The 23,115-nt window shown below is 40.4% G+C and overlaps 1 protein-coding gene across 1 annotated transcript in view; it reads right to left on the bottom strand.

Moving 5' to 3' along the window:
• The window catches only part of SVEP1 (sushi, von Willebrand factor type A, EGF and pentraxin domain containing 1), a gene marked incomplete at its 3' end in the record, with an annotated part of 178,436 nt that extends 158,298 nt beyond the window's left edge, over nucleotides 1–20,138 (bottom strand). The window contains exon 1 of the mRNA XM_082842808.1: nucleotides 19,581–20,138. Coding sequence (XP_082698934.1) covers nucleotides 19,581–20,117 — 537 coding nt within the window. The 5' untranslated portion in view covers nucleotides 20,118–20,138. The remainder of the gene's footprint in view (nucleotides 1–19,580) is intronic.
• Between the last annotated feature and the right edge of the window lie 2,977 nt (nucleotides 20,139–23,115).

The raw sequence follows: 23,115 nt of genomic DNA, 5'->3' as shown, positions 1-23,115 counted from the left end.
GCTAAATGCATGCCATATAAACTCAAACTCCCAATATGAAGTTCCAGCAGTCCAGTGGACACCTCTGCCTGAATGTGCCACATGCCCCTCAAACTCCATTTATCCTCACGATGCACAAATAAGGTTTCCTTCCTTCTGTTCTTAAAATAGGTCAACGACGGCACCATAATCTATCCCACTTTATAAATCTGCAATCTCGGAGTAATCTATGATGCCTCCTTTCTAATCTATCACCTTCAGTAACCGATCCAGACCTATACATTTCACCTCTGAACTATCTAGGAGTCTCACGATTGTATTGCCCCAGCCTTGGTTTAGGTACAGGATATTGGTTCTGTCTGGATTATTGAAAAACACCAGTTGTTTCAAGCATCTCTAGCTGAAGCTGCTCTTCTTTCAAATCCATTGTCTGGCCTGCCATCCAACTTACCTTTCTGAAATACTGATCTAATCATGTTTAAAATTTCCACGATTTTCCCTCCATCTACAAAATAAAGCATAAATTTCTTTACAAGCCCTTTTATCACCTTGTCCTAAGTAACGCTTCCAGTCACATCCCTTATCCCATCCCTATCTCCTACTTCCCCAACCTACTTCTTACACCATATGCTCCCTACACCATTCTATTCAGAGGTTTTGAAACACACCATGCTTTCCTTCTGTTTGCTCCACCTGGAAATTAACAACTCTTTCTTATCTCCCACTATGTCTACCTCCACTTTTACCAGTTCTTCAAAATCCAGATCAAAGTTCATCTCCTCACTGAAACTTTCCCAAGTATGAAATCCACCTCAATGCCTCCCACTACACACCAACCCCATCAGAGTTGACACTTATATATCTGGCCATATCCCAGGCTAGCAAGATACTCAATGGCAAGGTTGACTCATATTTTTATTCCAGTGAAGATCAAAAAATAACTATGAAATAAGTGGATGAAAGAATAAACAAGTAAATGCCTTAATTTTCGTTAGATATGTGTCCAACATGCAGAATAAACTAATAAATTCTAGGCCAAAACTTTTGTGGCAGTAGTCTCGTTATGCAATTGTGAAATGAAAAAAATCTTATAAATGCTATATTTAAACTTATTTCACCAAACCTATATCGAGCTTCTATTATATACCAAGCATATATGCTAGGAATTTTTAATCGTACTACTTGATGATACAACAGAAACATTCACTAAAAACAAACAAGCAAAAAGTAAAACAATGACAAAAGTACAGCTGGAAAGAGTATTCTGCAGTAACTGAGCTTTCCTATTTATATTGTGATATCAAATCAATTACATTTAATATGTCTTATTTAAGCATTTACTCAGGCTTTCTAGACTGAAATTCTAGAATGAAAAAACAATGTTGGCTTGAGTAACATTTGGGCTATTTTTTACAGTCTAGCCAAATCAGAAAAGAACCAGAGGGTCAGAAAAGAACTTAATCTCAGATTTATGGTCACAGAATTTCTCCACCCACGTACATGCTTTAGTTATTAAACACAGACACAAAACATTCTGAAGTGGACCCACTGGAACAGTACATCAAATTGGGAAATGGTGTGCACGGGAGTTGATGAGTAGCAGACTTAATCCAGACTGTAAAAAAAACAACAGAATAAACATGCAAAAGACCAAACAGTCTTCCAATAATGCCAAATTCCACCATCCATTCTAGAAACATGCCAGGAATAAAGAAAATCTGGAGAGCAAAAAGTGAAGTCATGGGAATCCAAATGACAATGAAAGAGGGCTAAATGACATGTCACTCAAACTGCTAATTGACAACAAAATAAAAATTCAAACTTATGATTAATATTGTTATCAATCAATTTATAAAATGATTTCAGCTAACATGTTAAATGTCTACACAGTATGACCGAGCAGCAGCCCATAAAGTCAAAGGTATTAGGGAGTCTGTTCATGTGCTTCACATCAAGTGGTCAAAGGAGAAAGTAACCTCAAACGATACTTGGGTATCAGTTTATGGTTTTACAAATGACTTAGGCAAAGAATACAGGGGCACTTACTTAATATGACAGAAAGAGCTACTGTAAACCAATGGGCAAAAACATGCTTGAAACAGTCTCATTAAATTTAATAACAAAGCTAGACTGTCCCATCACTTCTATGTGGAAAGTCTAGCTAATATGATGAGGCAAGGAATGGAAATGAATAATCCAAAAATTTCAGATGAAACAGAATTAAATAAAAAGGAAATATTGAGAGATGTTGAGAAAGAGGTGTGCACAAGGGTAAATGTTTTAATTGCAAAGTTCTGTAGCGACAACTGACTGGTAATATTTAAAAATTCAATTGGATAAACTTGAAGGGTAATTTCAGAATTTTATTGTATGGGGAAATTCTCAATATGAAGCTTTAAAAATAAAACTTAAAAACATACTTTTACTACATATTTATACATAATTATATATGTACTCACACATAGAAAAAAGAGTACAAAACAAAAACTAAAATAGTTATATTTTTCTGTTTCACCTAAAACTATTAATTGGTCTCTTATTTACATAACAAGGAAAAGAAGCAAAAATTATTTTTAGAGAAACGCATGCAAATCCCTCCTCACACTGATGGGATTCCTCTGGTTACCTGTGTATAGTCCTACCTCTATTCTCTACACACTGGGAAAAAAATTCTACTCTCTCAGAGCTCTTTGTGCCTGAGTCCAAATTTCCAGGAGACAGAATATAAATGATCCATCTCAACTACTGGATCACCACCCTCAGTCCATCCAGAATGGGACAACCTCTATAGGTGGGCAAAGGATTGAGGAGGACGATGGGTATGGTTCTTGGGGAAAATGGTTGTTGATTGACATGGACCACAGAAGAAATGAGCTACAACAGAAAGGAAGAATTTAATGCTATGCCTAGACTTATCCAGCAGAAAAACTGCTTTGGACACTTATCAGGTCAACCTGTTCTTCCAAAAAGGCACCAAATGTTAGGAAACATGGTGTATAGACTAGAAGAATTCAAGTGTAAAAATATAACTGAGAAAGTAGAAACACATTATTTTTTTCCTTTGTATTTATTATTATTTTTTAACATCTTTATTGGAGTATAATTGCTTTACAATGGTGTGTTAGTTTCCGCTTTATAACAAAGTGAATCAGTTATACATATACATATGTTCCCATATCTCTTCCCTCTTGCGTCTCCCTCCCTTCCACCCTCCCTATCCCACCCCTCTAGGCGGTCACAAAGCACCGAGCTGATCTCCCTGTGCTATGCGGCTGCTTCCCACTAGCTATCTGTTTGACATTTGGTAGAGAAACACATTATTGATGATTCAAAGCTGTCCGGAAAGAAACTATGTCTTCTTACCAGGTATTTCAATAGTAACTATGAAGGAAAAGTTTAGCTGGAGTTTAGAATATACAAAACACAGAGAATCTAACCATTATATTGTAAATATTTGGGATTCAGGAACAACACAATTTTTCAAAAAGCCAGATGTATTTCAAATCAAGTGTACTGATACATGGGAGATTCAAAGAGGGTGGAGGTTGAGTGGAGGTTCTCAGTTCATGAACTTCTTGCGTATGTTATAATTATCCTAAATTTATCAAAAACCACATTTAATTGTGACATTTATTAGCATTCCAAATGAATGACATTTGGAAGTTCATTTTGTTTTCCTTTTGTTTCCTTTGTTTTGTTTTGTATTTTAGTTTCTATGAATGACTATATTAATTCCATTATAGGGCAACAGATTCTGTGTATCATGTTTTTTAAAAAAACTGAAATTAGACCCCAAACAATTTAGGGTTGAGTTTGCATAGATTAGAAGACTTATTATATGTATATACTTAAATTATCAATCAATGACTGTAGTAATATTTACATCCATCATTATTCAAACATGCTGACTTTTAAAATTACTATAATACAGTCTCTAGTGAATTAAACAATTCTTATCATTTAAATACATGCTTACACCTAGAACAGTGACAGTGTTCCTTAAATATGCACTGGATATATAAATGAATCTAGTTCATTACCTAAGGTACTTGAAGAAAGATGTTTCTAAGCATTGGGGATCACGGAGCCGATTGCTAAAGTGAGATTTTCTTATCTGAAGAAAATACTAAAATAGTCATAATGGAGATATTTTTCTTTTGTGAAATGGAATGGCATATAAAAAAATGGGAGTGTTATGATGCAGGGGAACACTGAGTATCCCAGATCAGGATAAACTGAATTTCGTTGGAAGACCAAGTTTTATACTGAGGTTTGGCATGTACATTTATAAACTTAAGTTTACACTGTATGACATTTTGAGACATGGACAAGAAGTACCTAGGACTAAAAAATAGTAACTTTGCTTGAGTCACATTTTCATTTCAACAAAAGATGTGAGGCTGAGTGCTGACCTTGGATTAGAGGAACTGAAAAGCTCAGAAAAGTAGATAAATAAAGAGGACAGAGGCAGATGTGTTGCAAACAGGAGATACAATCTCCCACTGCTTCAGTGGCTCGGTCTCTGCAAGGATTGGTGGAGACATCTGTTAAGATACACGAGGTGGAAGACGCTGGCCAGTGTAATTATATTGTATAAAAATGGCATAAACAACAAGGTCCTACTGTATAGCACAGGGAACTGTATTCCATGTCCTGTAATAAACCATAATGGAAAAGAATATGAAAAGAAGGTATATATATCTATAACTGAATCACTTCGCTGTACAGCAGAAATTAATACAACATTGTAAATCAACTACACTTCAATAAAATAAATTTTTAAAAAATGGCATCTGAGAGGCAATTCCCTGTACTGAGTGGCGGTGAAGGGGATGGGGGCTAAAGATCATCACTTGGGATTATCAGATGCTTCAGAGAGTGTCCACTCAAATGACATTCCGCAAAAGTTTACTCCTCTTAGCCCTGTGCCTGTTCTACTTGGTCTTCTGCGTGGGCATCCACATACTCAAGTCCTCCTCACGGCTGCCCTCTCTGCCTCAAGTCTCTGCAATGAACTTCATTGCTGAGTATGTATCAGTGGGTCTTGCACTAACTGGATCCTCTAATAGAGGCAGTATTACATGGTGGTTAAAAGTTTAGACTTTGGCCCAGACTGCCTGGATCTGAAATCCAGTACACCTTGACCTATCAGCAGTGTCACTCTGGTCAAGTTACTTACATTCTCTGTGCCTCAGTTTCCTCATCTGTACTCGGGAAATAATAATAACAACCTGAGGACACTTTTCTGTTGCAAGGGTTTAATGAATTCATATAGGGGGAGTGCTTAGTGTGGGACCTGACAAGTAGCAATTACTCACTACCATTATTCGCAAAAGAAACTTTTAACGTGTTGCTAGGATACATCCATCAAGTAGGTAAACCAATGACAGTGAAACCACTATTTCATTTGAAGCGGTGAATGAAAATAAGTCATCATATTTGTGAAGCCTGACAAGATACATCAGGGGATTAGGGAAAATTATGACTCTATAACCAAAACCTGTACAACTCCACCTGAGCCGAGAAGGGGGTGATGATGCCCCAGGTAGAGGGAAAAAAAAGAACCACTTGAACCTGTCCTGTTATGAGGATGCCATTACAGAAGCAGTTAAAGGGCAGTGCTGACAGTGATATGGAGAGAAGACATGAATTTAAAACCTCAGATGCCTGCACGTTCTCTTTTGAACTCATTGGATGTTCTCTTCTAGAGGTGCTGTGGGGTTTGCCTCCTGGACCAGATTTAGGGAAAAAAGGTAAGAATTCACGCCTAAGATGCTACTCAGCACTTTCTATTTCTCCCCTGGGAAAGTGGTCTAAAGGGTGAATTTGCTAAAATTATTATAACCTATCATTTAAGAAACCAAGCATTCACTGGATATTCCTTTAAGAAGACGTCATAGCCATCCTTGTTTTAGTTAGAAATCATAGAAGCACAATACTATCTCTGATATACTAAAGTTAAAAATACTGAATACTAAGGTTATAATGAATATCATTTTCGAGGTCCTTCAGGAGATATAAAGTCAAATAAGATGTGGTCTCTGTCCTTAACAAGCAGAGGGTAGACAGACATCACCCAGACAACAAGTGCTACAAAAGAGTATGTACCATGTTTCCCTGTAATTTCCCAATCTAATTAGATAACTCCCTCCAGTATTTCCCCACATTTGGGAAAATATCAAATAGGTGAACACAGATGACTCTGCAAAATTTCTGAACAGAACTGTACTGCCGGGACTTCAGCTACCTCTGCCTCCTAGGTTCCGATACTGGGCCTCATACCTTGAAACCACAGGAGAAACAGGAAATTTCAAAAGAGGAAAAAGTGAAAGGTGATAGAGAAAAAGTCATTGGTACTTCCTGTGTTTGTGGACTAACCATCTCTGGCCCGTGTTTAGATCCCACTTCCGGTAGTACACCCAGTAACTTCTCCCTATGCCAGCTGTCTGCTTAGCAGGCAATAAAGTGACGCAAGCCCAGTTATTTTCCTTGTTCTCCTTCCCCTATGGAAAAGTCACGCACCCTTGCTTTGCCAAACGTTGGCAGGGCAGGCTGTTCCTCTGAGGCCTCTTTCTGCCTGCAACACCCGACCCTGTCAATAACGCCCCCGTCCCATACCCCAGCATCTGTATCTCTTTGTCTGAGGGCTTCCTTTGGAGACCACTCTATTCACTGGCAGGGGAGGTGAGAGCGGCAGAGAATTAATGCTCTCCAGAGAGAGGCCCTCAACAGTGACTGATGAGAGTAGGTCTATAAATGCCCCCAGATCCCTCTCTGCTGTGTTCACTCAAAGGCTTGAATTCCACCCCGGCTCCTACTGGGATTAAGCACAAATTACCTTTCCTGTAACTGCTGGTTCCCTTCCTGTCTCACATCCTGACTCTCCTAGCAATGTTTACTAGGTCTGTTTACCTCCCAAACAAGCTACTTGCACTCGAATCCTCATCTCAGTTCCGCTTCAGGCAGAACCCAAACGGAGACACTGGCTCTGTCTCTGGCTTGCATTGTCTCCATGCAATCGGCACAGGAGCAAATCAAGGCTTCTGCCCGAGTAAATTTCCAACCAGTACAGAGAATGCTGGTCTCCCCTTCACTTAGCTGCTGGAAGGGGAAAGTCCTCTAGGAGGGCCAGGAGAGATCAGCCTTCCAGTAGGAACTCTGCTCTCCCCAAAGGCAAAGATCCCCAATGCCTGCTCTGTTTCTGGGTCTCAGTTTTTCCCTCGCTTCTCCGCCCTCTGACGGGATAAACGAGACCAGGGTGCTAGGCGGAGGCTGAGGGAAATGGCTGATCGTGTAGGGCCTGCTCTGCGCAGCATCCAACCATTTCCTCTGAGGGAACGCATCAAAGTTGTTGGTGGCGCTCTTTAAAATGTGGAATATTCAGCGCTCATTAGTTTAAGCCACAGGTCCCAGTGCCAAATCTGAGACCACAGTGAAAGTCCTACATCACGCCCTGCTGCCGATGAGTACTTAAAATGCAGATTTTTACTACCGATTAGCTAGAAATAGCCTAAACTTTGGTATCTTTATTGCTAGAAACTTCCAGCAATAACTGCCTGAAATCACCACTTTGGGAGCAACATTTAAAAGCCAAGCATGCATATTTTGAAGGAAATTGTGACTAAAAAGAGAGAAGTCTTGGCTAGAAACAGTACTGTGAAAAACATCAACAAGCAAATAAAAATTGCTTGACTTCTTTCTAAGTCCACTGCAGATTCATCTGGAAAGGTAACACCTATAAAATAGGATCAAGACAATGAGGCCTTATTTGCAGATACAACTTGATTGGTGTAGGTCAAAATGAGTGAGCCAAGTTGACAGAGGTACCATTACCAAAATACACTATCAAACAACACAGCTGACTGTGCCTGAACCCTCTCCACCAACAACAGCAGGCAAATAGGCTGCCTGTTTCCGCCCAGGACAAAAACCACACACACAAAACAAAGTGAACCCTGAGAGCTAGAGAAGAATGGACTGTGGAAAATGGGTCCTTTGAGGCAATTTTTTCATTTACATGTGATGATATTAATGGGTTAGAGAATACCTTTCTGCTATGAGAATGTCTTTGATCAGTGAGAGTAAGAGGGATTGACAGGGCAGTGGGTCAGCATCCCTCCTCCAGGTGCGACAAGCCAAAGGAAGGCCACGTTCCCTAGCCTCTCAGCAAGGTGACGGAGTCAGTTGTTTCCACCATCTGCAGCCTCAACGCTCTACTCTGTGTCACACTGTGGCCAGCCATCAGGGCTCCTCTCCCGAGTGAATACCCACAGGGAGCTTGCCAAGTGGTGAGACAACCACTGTCATCTGCGTGCAGATTTTTATGTGAGTTTGGATCCTGAAGACGCAAGGTGACACTAGGAGGGAGGAAAGGGACAGCTGGAGGGCATAACAGGATCTGTAGGGTCGGTGCTTTCAACCCAGGACAATTCTCCAGTCCTGATGGACTCCGTACAACAGCATTTGGCATTTGGGAAAAAAAAAAAAAAGATTGGAATTGTTTCACTTCGATTTCCTGATGATCAGCTAAAGCATTATTTTATTTCTTAAAGCAGAGCTGTTTCGTGGGATAGTATACAAAGTTCGCATGACAATTTAGATAAAAGCTGAGATTCAAAAGGATTTTATACTTGAGACCGACCGCTTCAGGCTATGCCTCCAGATGCCCCAAAGGCATGTCTTCAATCATCTGTACCCAGGTGAGCAATGATATTTCACTTCCTAGTAAGTAATACGTGTTTGTTATAAATAGTTTTTCAAAAGCAGAAGAAATGGATTTATTTAAACAGGTAAATATACTGCCTATAGATAACTACTGTTAATATTTTGACATTTTTCTTCTCAGTTGTTTTCCTGAGTGCATAATTTTATGAAATTGGACTTTTATACATACAGTTTTATACAGTGATGGTAAACACACAGACAGTTTTGGCTCATTTCATATGATATTTGGCCAATCTACGATGTCATTAAATAATCTTTAAAGACATGATTTTACTGAATATATTTCACTGTGGATGTGTTTTTATTCTGTTAATCTTGGAAGTTGGTTGTTGCTGCCTCTAGTTTCTGGGTGGAGTGTCAGCCATCAGAGTTACCCTCTGGTCCCCTGACACCTCCATTCTCACCCTGCCCCTGGGGAGGAATGCTTCCTCATCTCCCCCCTCTCCCCTTTTCTTTGGCCTTGGGCTGCCAGTCTGTAGTTTACAGAGGTAGGCTCCATGTGCCCAGCACTGCCTGTTCCAGGGGATGCAAGTCAATCTAATTCAGAGATTCAATATTAGGTTGCTGTGCACCTAAGCCTGCATTAAGCAGGAGATGCGGGCATGCTTGATTCTCCACCTGACTTCTCTGTTGTATTATAATTCAACTGACTTAGAACTCGGGAGAGGTGAAGAAAGGTGTCATTTATTAAGCCCTCCCAAACCATAGCCAATTGTTTCTAAAGTCCTATTCCAAGGAATGCTGGGATGAACATCCTTTTACAGGAATCTTTGTGTGTTTCTTGAATTATTTCTTATGAGAAGCTCCTTGGTGGGTAATTTAGTTTTACGACTTATACTTTTAAGACTGCAAACATACTGACAATTTACCACATTGCTCTGGAAACATGCTACCAATTTTAAATATACAGATGTATTGTGAATGCTCTAACATTACGAGAAAGGAGGCTATTAAGAGGAAGACCTTGAAGATAGAAGAAAGAAGGAGAAATATTCAGTAGAAGGTATTCCTGGGCTGAGGGAAGAGACCATTACTCTAATAAAGGTGAGGAAGTATGGTTAAACAGAGATGCATACAAGTTTAGAGGTGGAACTAGTGGAAATTTGAGAGAGTTCATATCTGAGAAAATTAGAAGTGTATGTATTTTAACCATATACACATATATACATTTTAAATATCACCTTTGAAATTTTATAAAACTCTACTTTACATTAGCAACCAGTATATCCTATAACTAGGTGCAGTAGGATGGGCATTAAACGACGACGGCTACCAGGAGCGTTTCAGAGGGAATTACGAAAAGAGTGCATCGAACTCACGTACCTCAAAATATATTTTATACACTCTAGCGATAACTTACAACTGGAAAAATATCCAACTTGGACTCTACTTAGTAAATGACTAAGTAAATTTACTAAGTAAACGAATTTTACTCTGTCAATGATTCAATCTTGTAATAAGCCCCGCTAAGAACTTAAAAATGTTTTTCTCTATTACTCTTGTAGGAAGTTTTGTCCTTAATTTTGAATGACATCTATTCACACAAAACAAGGTAGCCATCACTATTTCAACATATGTAGCAACTAGACTCAGCTCCTCAAGTTTATAGTTTTCGGGTTCACTGCAACTAGGAAAGAAAGAATGCTCTGAATTTGAAACATTGTTATTGCTTGACACTTTACACAAATAAAACGCAACTGGTTGAATGACCTAATGACAAAGGCAGACAGCAAAGAAGATGAATATTTAAAAAATCTTTTCATCAAGATGGATAAGAAAATGCACCTACTAATGCACTGCGTATTTCAGTTCCTTCTCACTATCATTCATTTCAAATGAAGTGCTGTAACAACATTCATGGGCTACAACATCTCCCAGAATGTTTCCTATCCACAATTGGCCTCCAAACCAAAGCAGGTTACTGTATGTAAGCAGATTCTATGCCAGAAATACATTCTTCATATGACCGGGGGAGATTTAGAGAATAGTGTTAAAAACCTACGGGAAAGGCAGAGATAATACAGAACAGGAAATTCCTTTTAATGTAGGAGTCTCTTAACCTGACAGCTTCCTCTGAAAAGCCAAAGAAGAACCATGTTTTCCTGAAAAAGGTTCATTTGGGTTTACTAACTGACAACAAAATATTGATTATATTTTGCGGGATGCATTTTCCCCCCATCTCTCTCAGTATAATCTTTTATTTGGGAGTGAATGCCATATTATTTAGAAGCTTCTAGGAAACTAACATAGGAAGTTTCTGTTGCCAAAATTTAAATAGATTGCTCAGGAACTTTGATAGTTTTTCTAAAACAAAAAGCATGATCAGGCACAAGGACAAAGGTATTTTTTAGTTAGGCAAGGCCTGACTCTTCCATCTTGAGCTGGGCTATTTGAGGAAGAAACGAAATGGGATTTCCAGATATTTCTCTGGTTAGACATACACTCTTCTTGACACACTGGTTTGGTAAAGACCACTCATCACTTCCTCAGTATCCACACTCTCCTTCCTCTTCAGTAACAAAACTCTGTAAAGCTAAGGATGGGATTGAGACCAAGTCCCCCTCAGTGAGATCTACGTGGAAGTATTGTGTGAATTGCTACAGAGTCTTCTTAAGTAGCAATATGACTGTCTTTATCCTTTCTTGCCTCCTGGAATGAGCCCCTGATGGTAGGAGCTCCAACAGCTATCTTGGACCATGAGGTGACCTGAAGATGATAGAACAGAGGTCTGAAAGAGAGGACTCTGGGTCCCTGAAGACATCAGACAGCTGCCATATTAGCTCTGACTTTTCTACTCAAGACTTAATTTGAGAGAGACACAACTGTTTATCATGTTTAAGCTAGTGGTACTTTAGATTTTGCTACTACATCCAGCTAAATTTAATCTCAGCTAATATTGGGTTAAAAAGGAAGCTCAGAGGACAAACTAGAAGGGATTATAACCGTCTCAGGCTCTGCCAGTGATTGGTCCCTGTTAGAGTGTGGAACACAATCAAGGATCACAAAATGGAATTCTAAGTGCCAGGTGGGGATGCTGAGGAGAGAAATCACACCCAGAATTGTTACACACCCCAATCTGTCAAGAGTAAGCCCCACATGGACATATACACACTACCAAATGGTAACATAGATAGCTAGTGGGAAGCAGCCACAAAGCACAGAGAGATCAGCTCGGTCTCTCTAGACCACCTAGAGGGGTGGGATAGGGAGGGTGGGAGGAAGATGCAAGAGGGAGGGGATATGGGGATATATGTATATGTATAGCTGATCCACTTTGTTGTAGGGTAGAAACTGGCACACCACTGTAAAGCAATTACACTCCAATAAAGATGTTAAAAAAAAAAAAAGAGTAAGCCCCAAACTCAGATTTTTAAAAAATGCTATCTCCTGATTTTAAAATGCTTGCCAAAATTAAAACATACATTAAATATACATGTGTATTTTAAAATATACAAATACATACACACACACACACACACACATATATATGCACCTGCACACACACACATAGGCCATATATATATCACACACATTAAGGGCCAATTGAAAAGCACCCCTAGAATGACTATGGCCTTAAAGCCATGGTTTTTGTCTTCCGGGTTAAATTGGCATTATAACTTATGTAACACTTTAGAAGCTCTGGAGATGGGATTTCCTTCTTCTCCCTGGCTTTTGATACAACTCAACAAATGGAGGTAATACGTAAGATGTGGGTGGGGTGAGGGGTGGTGGGGAGGAGAAAGACCAGATGACAAAACGGACACTGGATTGACTCTACCTTCGGCATTCATTCAGCCCTGTGAGTACCATTTAGTTACCTAACCTCTCCTAGTATCCAGGCCTTTTCTGTAAAACTGATTCTGTAAAATCATAACAGGAAAGCGCTTCATAAATTACAGATCACTTTACAAGTTAAAGGTGTATCTGGTCAAGAATGAATACATTTAATAATTCTACTTCATGGTCATTGTTAAGAGAAATCCTCTCTAGCACATTGTACCAAGAGGACACTGGGGAAGGCTTTCCTATCCTCTGACCACAGAAGTGAAGTAGGACGGAGCAGTCTGCCCTTCCTCTGTGTTTAAGCATTCAGTCTTTGACCAAGTACCCTCATGATGCATTCCAACCAAACACCATATAATACTGGCAGCTGATAGTGATAAGTGTCTTTAACAGTAGCATATGTGCACCCTCTTAATACATATCACAGTGTCCTGTATGCTGGGCATAACAAAACTAATAAATAAAATACACAGATACCAGACTAAGAAGAAATTAGAATTCAATATTTGACAATTATTTGCTCTCTCTTCAAATAAATTTCAGTACCATCTTTGCCTGGGAAATATACGAGAGGTCTGGATCTATTTTATGCACTGAGGATTCATTCATTCCTTCATTCCTCATTCACACTTCTAAAGTACAGCTGGGATTACAAAAGAAGTTCCTACAGAAGACCAAGGCAACAGGAGAATTGTTTTAAAACTTAAGAAGCACAAAAGAGAGAACACTTCCAGAGCTGTATTTAGCAAGATCATCTTTCCAGCATCAAAAAAGAACTTAGCTCCTTCAACGGTGAGTAATTCTTGACATCTAAATCACGCTCGGAGTTTGGAACAGCTGAATCCACTGCAGACTGTATGACTCCCCTCTACCTCTTCCAATAGGGAAGGAGAACCCAAACTTTGCTTATTCCTTCAGCATCTGGGCCATCAGAAAGACTGCTTCATAGGCTATTATTGGCTCATTGTATAGAAATAAAATAGCCTTAATTTTATTCATCAGGGTTTTAATCTGGTGGCATCTCACACAACTCCAGGTTTTATCAGACCACTTAAAAGGTAAAGGTGTGAACGTGTAGCAGCGTGGACACATAATGACGATGCCCTTCCCTGGAAGCTAGGAAGAGTCTCCGCCTGTCTATTCCCAGTCTTCGGGCCACACCTAAAGCTCAGATTTTTGGCAAGGCAGCACGTTCCCCACCATCAGATCATATTTCTGGAACTCTGGAACAATAAAGAAAGCAGCAGTTTTTTCCAACGGAAGCTCCATGCTATGTTTGTGTAAGAGCTATTTAGCAAAAGTGAAGTGGGATGAGGGGCTCTGATTTTATTATGATGTGAAATGCTTAGGAATTGAAGAGTTTTGCATTCATAGAGGGGCCAGTCCAAAATATGCACTTTAGGAAAGGCAATTTATAAATACATGTCAGGGAGAAAAACCAAAAGAAAGGTCACTGTGAAACAGTCATCTCTTGGAAAGGAAAAGCTGAAGAGCTTTTCGTTTGTTTTGTCAAAGGCTTTCATGTAATTAAGTTCAAGGTGCTAAATCTTTCCCCCAATCCATTGATTGTGTGTCTCTGGAGGGAACTGTACTAACTACAGATTTCCCTGCTTTTGCCCTATACTCTTTGATGACAGTCGGGGATGGTGCCCCAAAAGAAAACATCTACATTGAAGTTCATCCATTCAAATAAAGTGTGTCTGTGCATACACTCCCCCCATCAAGTGGTACAATTCTGACACCCTATAAAAAATGAAGCAATACTGTTACCCTTTTTGTTTAGTCAATCATATGTGCTGAGTAGATAACAGCAAATTTCATGTTGGTAAAGGAAATTCTCTATCTTGAAATTTTACATAAGAGGAGAAGATGTCTGAATTGGGAGGGGTAGCCATGTACTTGCAAGTGTGTATCTATGTGTTTGCATATTTGTCTGCCTGTGTTTGTGGCTGCGGACAGCTGTGAGGTCATTCAGTGTCAAGTGGAAAAGGTTTGAAAAACTCATTTTTCTGGGGAAAATAATGAATAACCTCAAAAATGTCCCCATGATTTTCAATTTCACGTAAAGGCCAGATCACAATCAGTTCCAATATTACCATTCTATGCACACATGGGAGTCTGATGAACTGTTTCATCTCCCTGAAGAAATGTCTAAATTTCCAAACAGAACCACACAGTTTATCATTTTCAAACTAATCCTGTGATAAAACAGGCTTGCTTGATCTCTTTGCCAAAATTCACATTCAAACTTCTACTAATACCATTTCTAAACACCAGTCAACTTCTATCAATTTTCTCCATAAATATCATATTCTAATTATACCTAAGCATACTCATCAGAGGCTTGGCAATGTTACAATAAAGACATGTAGGTTTCCAGGTTAGACAGGAACTGAGTCCAGCTGACCCTCTGCTGTACCTTCTCGTAACCCAACCAAAATGAGAAAAGGAAAATAAAGTCAAGGGAAAGTTCAGTTAAAACAAACTTTTGAGAAATTTCTGCTTGTTAGATTACAAACGGATCCAGACTGAAGAAAGGCACTGGGACCCCTATTGGCAATTCCACTTTCCAAGACAGGATGTAGTATTTGGAAGGAGAAAGCTGAAGACAGAGCAGGTCTTGAGGAAAGCAGTTCATACTCAACTCATTACCCATTGAACTGATTTGGATCAACAGTACGGAGAGGCCCTGGGCAGACCTGGCCAAGCCAAACAGAGGAGCTGGTCTATGGCAAGTTTTTCCCTGATGCAGAGGGGTTCTTCCCTGATGGAGTGGGCAGTGACATGAGGAATAAGGCCAGCCTTTGGGACCTCATGAGAACTCGGAGTGGAGGCCAACAGAGGACTGAGTCTACAAAACTGAACCCTGCCTGGCGTAACTACTTCAATCAAGAGAGGACATCTTTAGGGAGTTCTTTTGTGTCTTAAAGGCAAAAGCCTTTCAAACTTCATAGGAAAGGGGAAAAAAAGCACAAATTAAAAGTAGATTCAACAGATTGATAAAATGGTAGATGCTAGCATCATAAACAAAATTCAAAGGCAAGTGAAACACAGAGAAAAAATACTTGCCGCAGACTTGGCAGCAGGAGGGTTAATATCATTAAGATTTAAAATGCATTTACAAATCACTAAGAAAAAGAAGCACCTTCAAATGGAAGATGGATAATGATCCCAAAATATTTTAAGAGGTATTCAAAAAAAGAGCTATATATGGCCAACAGTACATGAAAAAAGTGTTCAGCCTCACTAATGAGGAAAAACAATATAAAATGGGATTCTAGGGACTTCCCTGGTGGCACAGTGGTTAAGAATCCTCCTGCCAATGCAGGGGACACAGGTTCGATCCTGGTCTAGGAAGATCCCACATGCTGCAGAGCAACTAAGCCCCTGCGCCACAACTACTGAGCCTGCACTCTAGAGCCCACGAGCCACAACTACTGAGCCTGTGTGACACAACTACTGAAGCCCGCGTGCCTAGAGCCCATGCTCTGCAACAAGAGAAGCCACTGCAACAAGAAGCCCGCGCACAGCAATGAAGAGTAGCCCCTGCTCACCGCAACTACAGAAAAGCTCACACGCAGCAACGAAGACCCAAGGCAGCAAAAAAAAAAAAAAAAGGGATTCTACTTTTCACATATAAATTAGGGGTGTCATGTTCAAATGATACTAACCTGTGTTGGCTGTGTCCTATATACGGACCCAGGCATTACATGTAGGAGTGCAATTTGGTACCCATTTTCTACAGAGCCACTTGGCACACATATCAAAGGCCTTAAAAAATAGGCATCCTCTTTCAAGGAATAATACCTACCACTTCAGAAATTTGTATTAGGGAAATTATTAGAAATATGATAGTATTGTTTGTAACAGCCTAAATATACAATAAGAGGTAATTACATGATAAAAATAAAAGCACGTCCTGTAATGGAATACTGTGTGACCATGAAAAATGACAAAGTAGAAGTGTGTTTCTTATTATGAAAAGAAGACTGCAAAATATGATGGAAAAGTCAAATTAAAAAAGAGAACATACAATACAATCCTTTTTTGAATAAACATTATTTATGCATGACATATGTACACATATGAAAACACACCTACTACCTTGACAACTGCAAAAAGGAGGATATGTACCAAAATATTACAGTGTATTTACAGAAATTTTTTCTGATTATTTTATCTTCTACAATAAACACTATCAGTAAAATAAAATGTATTCTTAAAAAACGAATCAAAGAGACTTGGACAAGAATTCAGATACAGAAGTCTTGTTTAAAAAAACCAACGTTTCTCTACATCAAGAATAATTGTCTAACAGCTCATACTACTCAATAACAAAAAAACAAACAACCCAATCGAAAAATGGGAATAAGACCTAAATACATGGACTATTACTCAGCCATAAAAAAGAATGAAATAATGCCATTTGGAGCAACATGGATGGACCTAGAGATTATCATGCTAAGCGAAGTAAGTCAGAAAGAGAAAGACAAATACCGTGTGACATCACTTATACGTGGAATCTAAAATACAACACAAATGAACATATCTATGAAACAGAAACAGTCTCACAGACATAGAGAACAGACTGCGGTTGCCAAGGGGGAGGGGGAGTGGGGAAGGGAAGGATTGGGAGTTTGCAATTAGCAAATGCAAACTAGTATATACAGGATGGATAAACAACAAGGTCCTACTGTATAGCACAGGGAACTATATTCAATATCTTGTGATAAACCATAATGCAAAAATTATGAAAAAGGATATATATGTATAACTAAGTCACTTTGCTGTACAGCAGAAAGTAATACAACACTGTAAATTGACTATACTTCAATAAAATTTTTAAAATTTTTAAAAAGTAAAAGAGGAATAATTGTTTGAAATTTAATTTGAAAAGATGCTATTCATGATAGCAGTATTGAATAGAATACATTTAGGTCTAAATTTGAAAAATATATGCAGGACTTAATTACTAGAAATCTATGACTTTACTGAAGGATACAAAAAGAACTGGTTATAAATGGACATACCATATTTTTGACTTGGAAGGACTATTATTATAAAATGTAAATAATCCCCAATTTAATTCTATGTTTTCTATATTGAAATCAAAATGCTGGCTGGTTTCATTTGGAATATGTGAAAGTGAATTAAAAATTCATATTAAGTAATAAATATAAAAGAACTGATTTAAAGATAAAAGATAAGAAAAAGGAGAATTTGCACTACCAGATATTTAAATATATTGTAAGGTTATAATAATTAAATCACTTTTTGAAAGCTTAAAAATAATAGATAGATAATAGGATAGACTACCCTATCATCCAGGATAATAAAAAATTCATAGAAAGCCAGGAGGAGATCAAATACCCATAAGCTTTTAGTGTATGATAAAAGTGGCATTCAATTAAATTGGAAAAGGATGAATGGCTAGTAAACAAATGATGCTGGGACGATTGGTTAACTATTTATTAAAAAATAAAGTTAGACATCTTTGTCATACCATACACTAAAACAAGCTCCTGACAGATTAAACTGTTAGATGGGAAAATATTTCTCTGATTTGGGAAATGACAAAGCCATTCTAAGAACATAAGCAAATGTAGGATCTTAAAGACAAAGTTTGATGGATTTGGCTATATACAAATTTAAATCATCCATCTAACAACACTGTGATAAAGAAAAGTAAAAGGCAGTGAACGGGAGAAACATTTGCAGCATGTATAAAAAAGAGTTACCAGTCTTACTATGTAAAGAGCTTTTACAAATCATTAAAATAAACTAACAAACACGTACCATAATTGCAAAATGGGCAAAAATTATGACCAGGTAATTATCAAAGGAAAAATACAAATGCCCAGTAAATGTATCAGAAAATGTTCATTCCCCAGTAAAACTAAAACAATTGAATTTGCTAAAATGATACCTCTATTCACCTACCAAATTGGCAAAGACATTAAAAATATGAGCACATGTTATTGGTGACCATGTGGCAAACTTACTGCTGTGATAACTCTGCTGGTGGGAATGTTAATCTATACAAGCCTCCAAGGGAGAACTGGAAATACGTATCAAGTAGTTTACAAATGTCCGTATCTTTAATTCAGCAACTTTACAGAAATTCTTCCTACAGAAGTAATCAAAGGGGTCCATAAATATTTGTGTTTACCATGACAATAAAAACCTAAGTGTCCAACAACTGGCAACAGGTAAAATAGATCATAGTATATGCACCCATTAGACTAGTATGCAACTTAGGTAGGTATATAATAACTATATTATATTACATATATAATGATGTAGATCATTTCATGATATAACAAATGAAAAATGTAGACTACAAAAGAGCAAGACACCAGTTTGGTTTAAAGTATGTGCAGATGTGCATACTGGGCAAATGTTCAACAACATGTAAACAGTGGCTTTATAAGGGTGATGGGATTAGAGGCTTCGTTCCCCCACCCCCTTTTCCTCCTCTGATTTCATTCATTTCACAAAAATTGGCTTGCTATCATGTGTCTGACATTTCTATATGCTCCAAATTTTCTTCAACTGAATATGTGTCACGTTGTAATTAGAAAAAGTTAAATTTTGGAAAAGTAAAAGTCCAGCATCTTAAACTGACTTCCTCTACCAGGTGCTAAAAATCTTGTAAAAGACTCAGAGCAACGAAATTCATATTGAAAGCATAAAATCACGTACCAGAGAATCGGCGAAATGTTCAGGTCACTTCACCTCTTACCTTTAGACACACTTCATAAAACGTACTCACCTGTTCCAGTTTGGCCACGGTTTGTCCCTACGAGCGTGAATTGTGAAGGGCATCTCAAGGACCTCTTCCTAAGAGGGTCCTCAAAGACCACTTAATAAGGAGCCTGACATCTTCCTAAGCCTTTAAAATCCATCATCCCAAGGGACCCCACCCACCAACAATAGAAGGGTAGGTATGATTCTGACTTTGGGGATGGGGACGCTTGACTCAGGGTGCTGTGGCTTGCCCTAGGCTGAGCCCGGCTTGAGCCGGAGAGGCAGCGGTGGGTGGGTAGGGCCGGGGTGCGGGCTGGGGCCGGGGCCGGGAGGGGCGGGCACCTTACCGCGGCTTGCTGGAAGGCGCCCTTGGTGTAGGTGCCGCCACCGCGGTAGGTGATGGCCGGGATCTCGCGGCTGAGCAGCGCGCACTTGTGCTGGTGCGCGCGGCGGGAGGAGATGTAATCGACGCGCGGCACCACGTTGTTCTTGGACGAGAAGGTCACGATGGCCACGCGCGTGGCCGTGGGCACCACGGGGAAGTCGGACAGCAGCTTACGGACGAACTTGAGCTCGCTGAGGAAGTTGGCTTGGCCCACGCTGGACGACTCGTCCACCAGGAAGACGAGCTCCAGGCGCTCGCTGAGCTCCCGCAGCCGCCGCACGCGTCGCCGGAAAGCCTGGCCCAGCCGCTCCACTTTGCTCTCCTCCGCCGCCGCGTCCTCGCCGGGCGCGGGCGGAGCGGGCAGCCGCCCCGGGGTCTCGGGCGCGGCCTCGGGGAAGAGGCGGAAGCTGAAATTGCGCGACGGGGACAGCTGCTGAAAGGTCGCCCAGCCCGAAACGAGCGCCAGACCCCAGCAACAAAAGGCCAGGCGTGCCCACATTGCGCTGGAGACGGAGCGGCCGCCCGGGGCGCAGGCGTCGGCCCGGCGCGGAGAGATGCTCAGCCGCCCGGCTCGCTGAGGGGCGTGCGCGGCTCGGGGCACGGGACGGCGGCCGCGAGCCTCAGCGCCCTCTCATCTGACACTGGGGACACAGTCCAACCTCCTCCGGCCGCCCGGGGACAAGGGATGGAACGGCGCGCGCTCGCTACCCCTCTCGCTCTCGTCTTTTCTCTCCCCTCTCTCCTCCTCCTCGCTCCCCCTGAAGCCTATAAAATGTTTGAAGGAAAGGGGGCAGTCAAGAAAAATCTCCCGCTTCCCTCCTTCTCTCCCTCCTATCTCTGTCTCTCCCTCTCCCCTCTCCTTCCTCTATCTCTGCCTCTATCTCTCTCCTCCCCTTTCTCATTCTCCTCCCGAGTTCAAGCCAAAGACTCTCGGAGATTCCATGACACCAGAACCCCGCGTCTGTCAGGCTGTCAACATTCCCGCAGCAAGCGCACTAGCGCCGAAGCCCTGATTGATCCCATATGTCTGGCAGGAGCTGCAGAGGAATTCACTGGAGATGGATCCAGATACCGAGAGTGCCACAGTAATTGGAAACACTTCGTAGAGGAAACACACACGGACTGGCCAGGGAGTTGAAAGCATCCTTTGAAAATTGCTTGCTCACCTTTTGTGTCTCTTTTTCCCTCTCCGGTTCCTCAAAGCCCTCACCAAGTGGATGTTTATTTGACTTTCCTGGTGGGGCTTTCTGGTTGTGTGAGTGTGTCCTCTTGAGGGTCGCCTCAGATCACACCATATAAGGGTTGCATCTACCCCTATGCAGCCCATAGGGATGATTCGTCATGGTGCTGCATTCATGCATTTATTTATTCATCCATTTGGTCACTCCTTCATTCAGTCAACAAATAGTTTTGAGCACCTATTGTGTGCCAGGACACCTGGAATATAAGGAGGAACACAAATTGACATAGATCTTGTCCCCGAGGAACTTATAGGGTAACAAGTGACGTGACCATTAACCAGATATTTCACAAATAATGTATATAATTACAGCTGACCATGCTAAGGCTATGAAGGAGATCTTAGGCAGATAGATTTGACCTTAGAAGACCAGGGAAGCATTTGCGGAGGACATAAAGTTTGAGCTGAAATCTGATGATGAGCAAGGGTCCCTTTTCCCCAGTCCTCTTTCATGTGCCCGGTGGTCTGTTTCAACAGGTGAGACCCATAGAGGGCTATTTCCTTGGCTTTGAATGGTACCTGGCACATAGCTACTTTGAAACACAAGTTGCCACCTGGGGGTAGTTTTTCCAAAACAAAACCCCGAAAGGGATGGTGCAAAGAAGGAGTAAACTTTGCATAAGAGGTGGAGTAAACTTTGTAAAAATGATTCTAGCTAGGAGTCAGGAGCCCGGTGTAGATAAGCCTCTGCAATTATATAAATCCTCTGAACCAAGACACTTCCAACGCTTGGCTTCAATTTCCACATCTGTTTCGTGATGGAATTCAATGATCTCAGAGTTTCCTTTGTCTCTAATATTAGATGATTTAATTCCATCTATATTTAATGAAATACCTTCACAGTATATTGGTTGAAATGTTAGGGCTCTTGGAGTCTGTTTGCCCAGAATGAAGTCTTGGCTCTGCCATTCAGTAGTGGTATGACCTTGACATTAGTTTGCTCATCTGTAAAATGGAGTAATAATAATAGCATATTAAAGGTTATTGTGAGGATAGAATCATAAAAGCAAAGTTCTTAGGCTAGTGCTTAGACTATAGCATGTACTCTACAAATGCTGGTTGCTATTATTGCCACATTTAACCATAAATACTCTTCAAATCCTCATTTTTCTAGGATTTTTCCATTTGACCATCTACCGTGCTAGAATATTAGATACTGAGGATTTAAAGCTGAATAAGACTCAGCTCCAGTCTTCCAGAAGTTCAAAGGATATCAGAAGAGAACACAGACTTGCAAACACTTACAGAGCAGTAGGATGATTGCAAGGATGGAGAGAGCAAGAAGAGAAAGTTCTCGATCTTCCCCGGGAATAAGCAAGACCTCATTTGAGCTGAGACTTTAAAAAAAGAGAAAGTCTGTCCACATTTCATCTACTCGGTGTTATTTCGAACACATCATTAAGGGCTAACATTTTAGGACCTTTATGTGCCAGGCACTGTGGCAGCCACTATGTGTATTTGCTCATATGCTCCCAAAGAGACCCAGGGATGTAGACGATTGCTTTAGGACTTTCTGGTTGCAAGCAATAGGCACCCAACTTCTCCTTGCTGTAAACAAGAAGGGATTGCTTTGCTCAGTAACTAAACTGGACAAAAGGTAGTGGTGGACTGGTCTCAAAAAGCCTTGGAAAAGGAAATCAAGAACTACATAAGTCTTCCATTTTTCTCTCTCTTCTGCTTCTCTTTGCATGTTGGATTAAGTTTCTGTCTTTGGATTTATGACCTGAGAAGGAAAGACTCTTCCCCCTAAGCTCAAGTTAAAAAAAAAAATCAAGAAAAACCACCACCCCCATGACCCTAAAGAAAGACTCCACTAAAGCAAGCATGGGTTATATGCCCATTCCTTAGCCTAGCACTGTGATGAAGGGGATGGGCCATTCTAATTGTCCTAACTTAGGTCATATGCTCACTGTGGCAGAGACTCCTAGTCACCTACCTACCATATCTGGTCTCCCTTTCTTGAATAGCAATAGAGCTCTTGAGTTTTCGCTGGGCACAAAGGTACCCAAAATAAAGATTACATATCCCAGCCTCCCTTACAGATGAATGCGGCCGTGATACTGGAATCTGGGTAATGACATATAAATCCTGGTTCTGTGTGGCAGCTTCAAGAAAACCTCTTTAAAAGACAGCTGCTTCTTTTGTTGGTTGTCTCCTTTCTTCCCTTATTCCATTTTCTGCCTGGAACATGAATATGGTGTCAGACCTCTAGCAGCCATCTTGGATCATGAGAATAATGGTCACATTATAGCAACAG

This window comes from Leucopleurus acutus, assembly GCF_964270905.1.
Source record: "Leucopleurus acutus genome assembly, chromosome: 7".
Lineage (NCBI taxonomy): Eukaryota > Metazoa > Chordata > Mammalia > Artiodactyla > Delphinidae > Leucopleurus > Leucopleurus acutus.
Note: the sequence above shows the minus strand (reverse complement) of the source record. Positions and strands in the feature narration are given on the sequence as shown.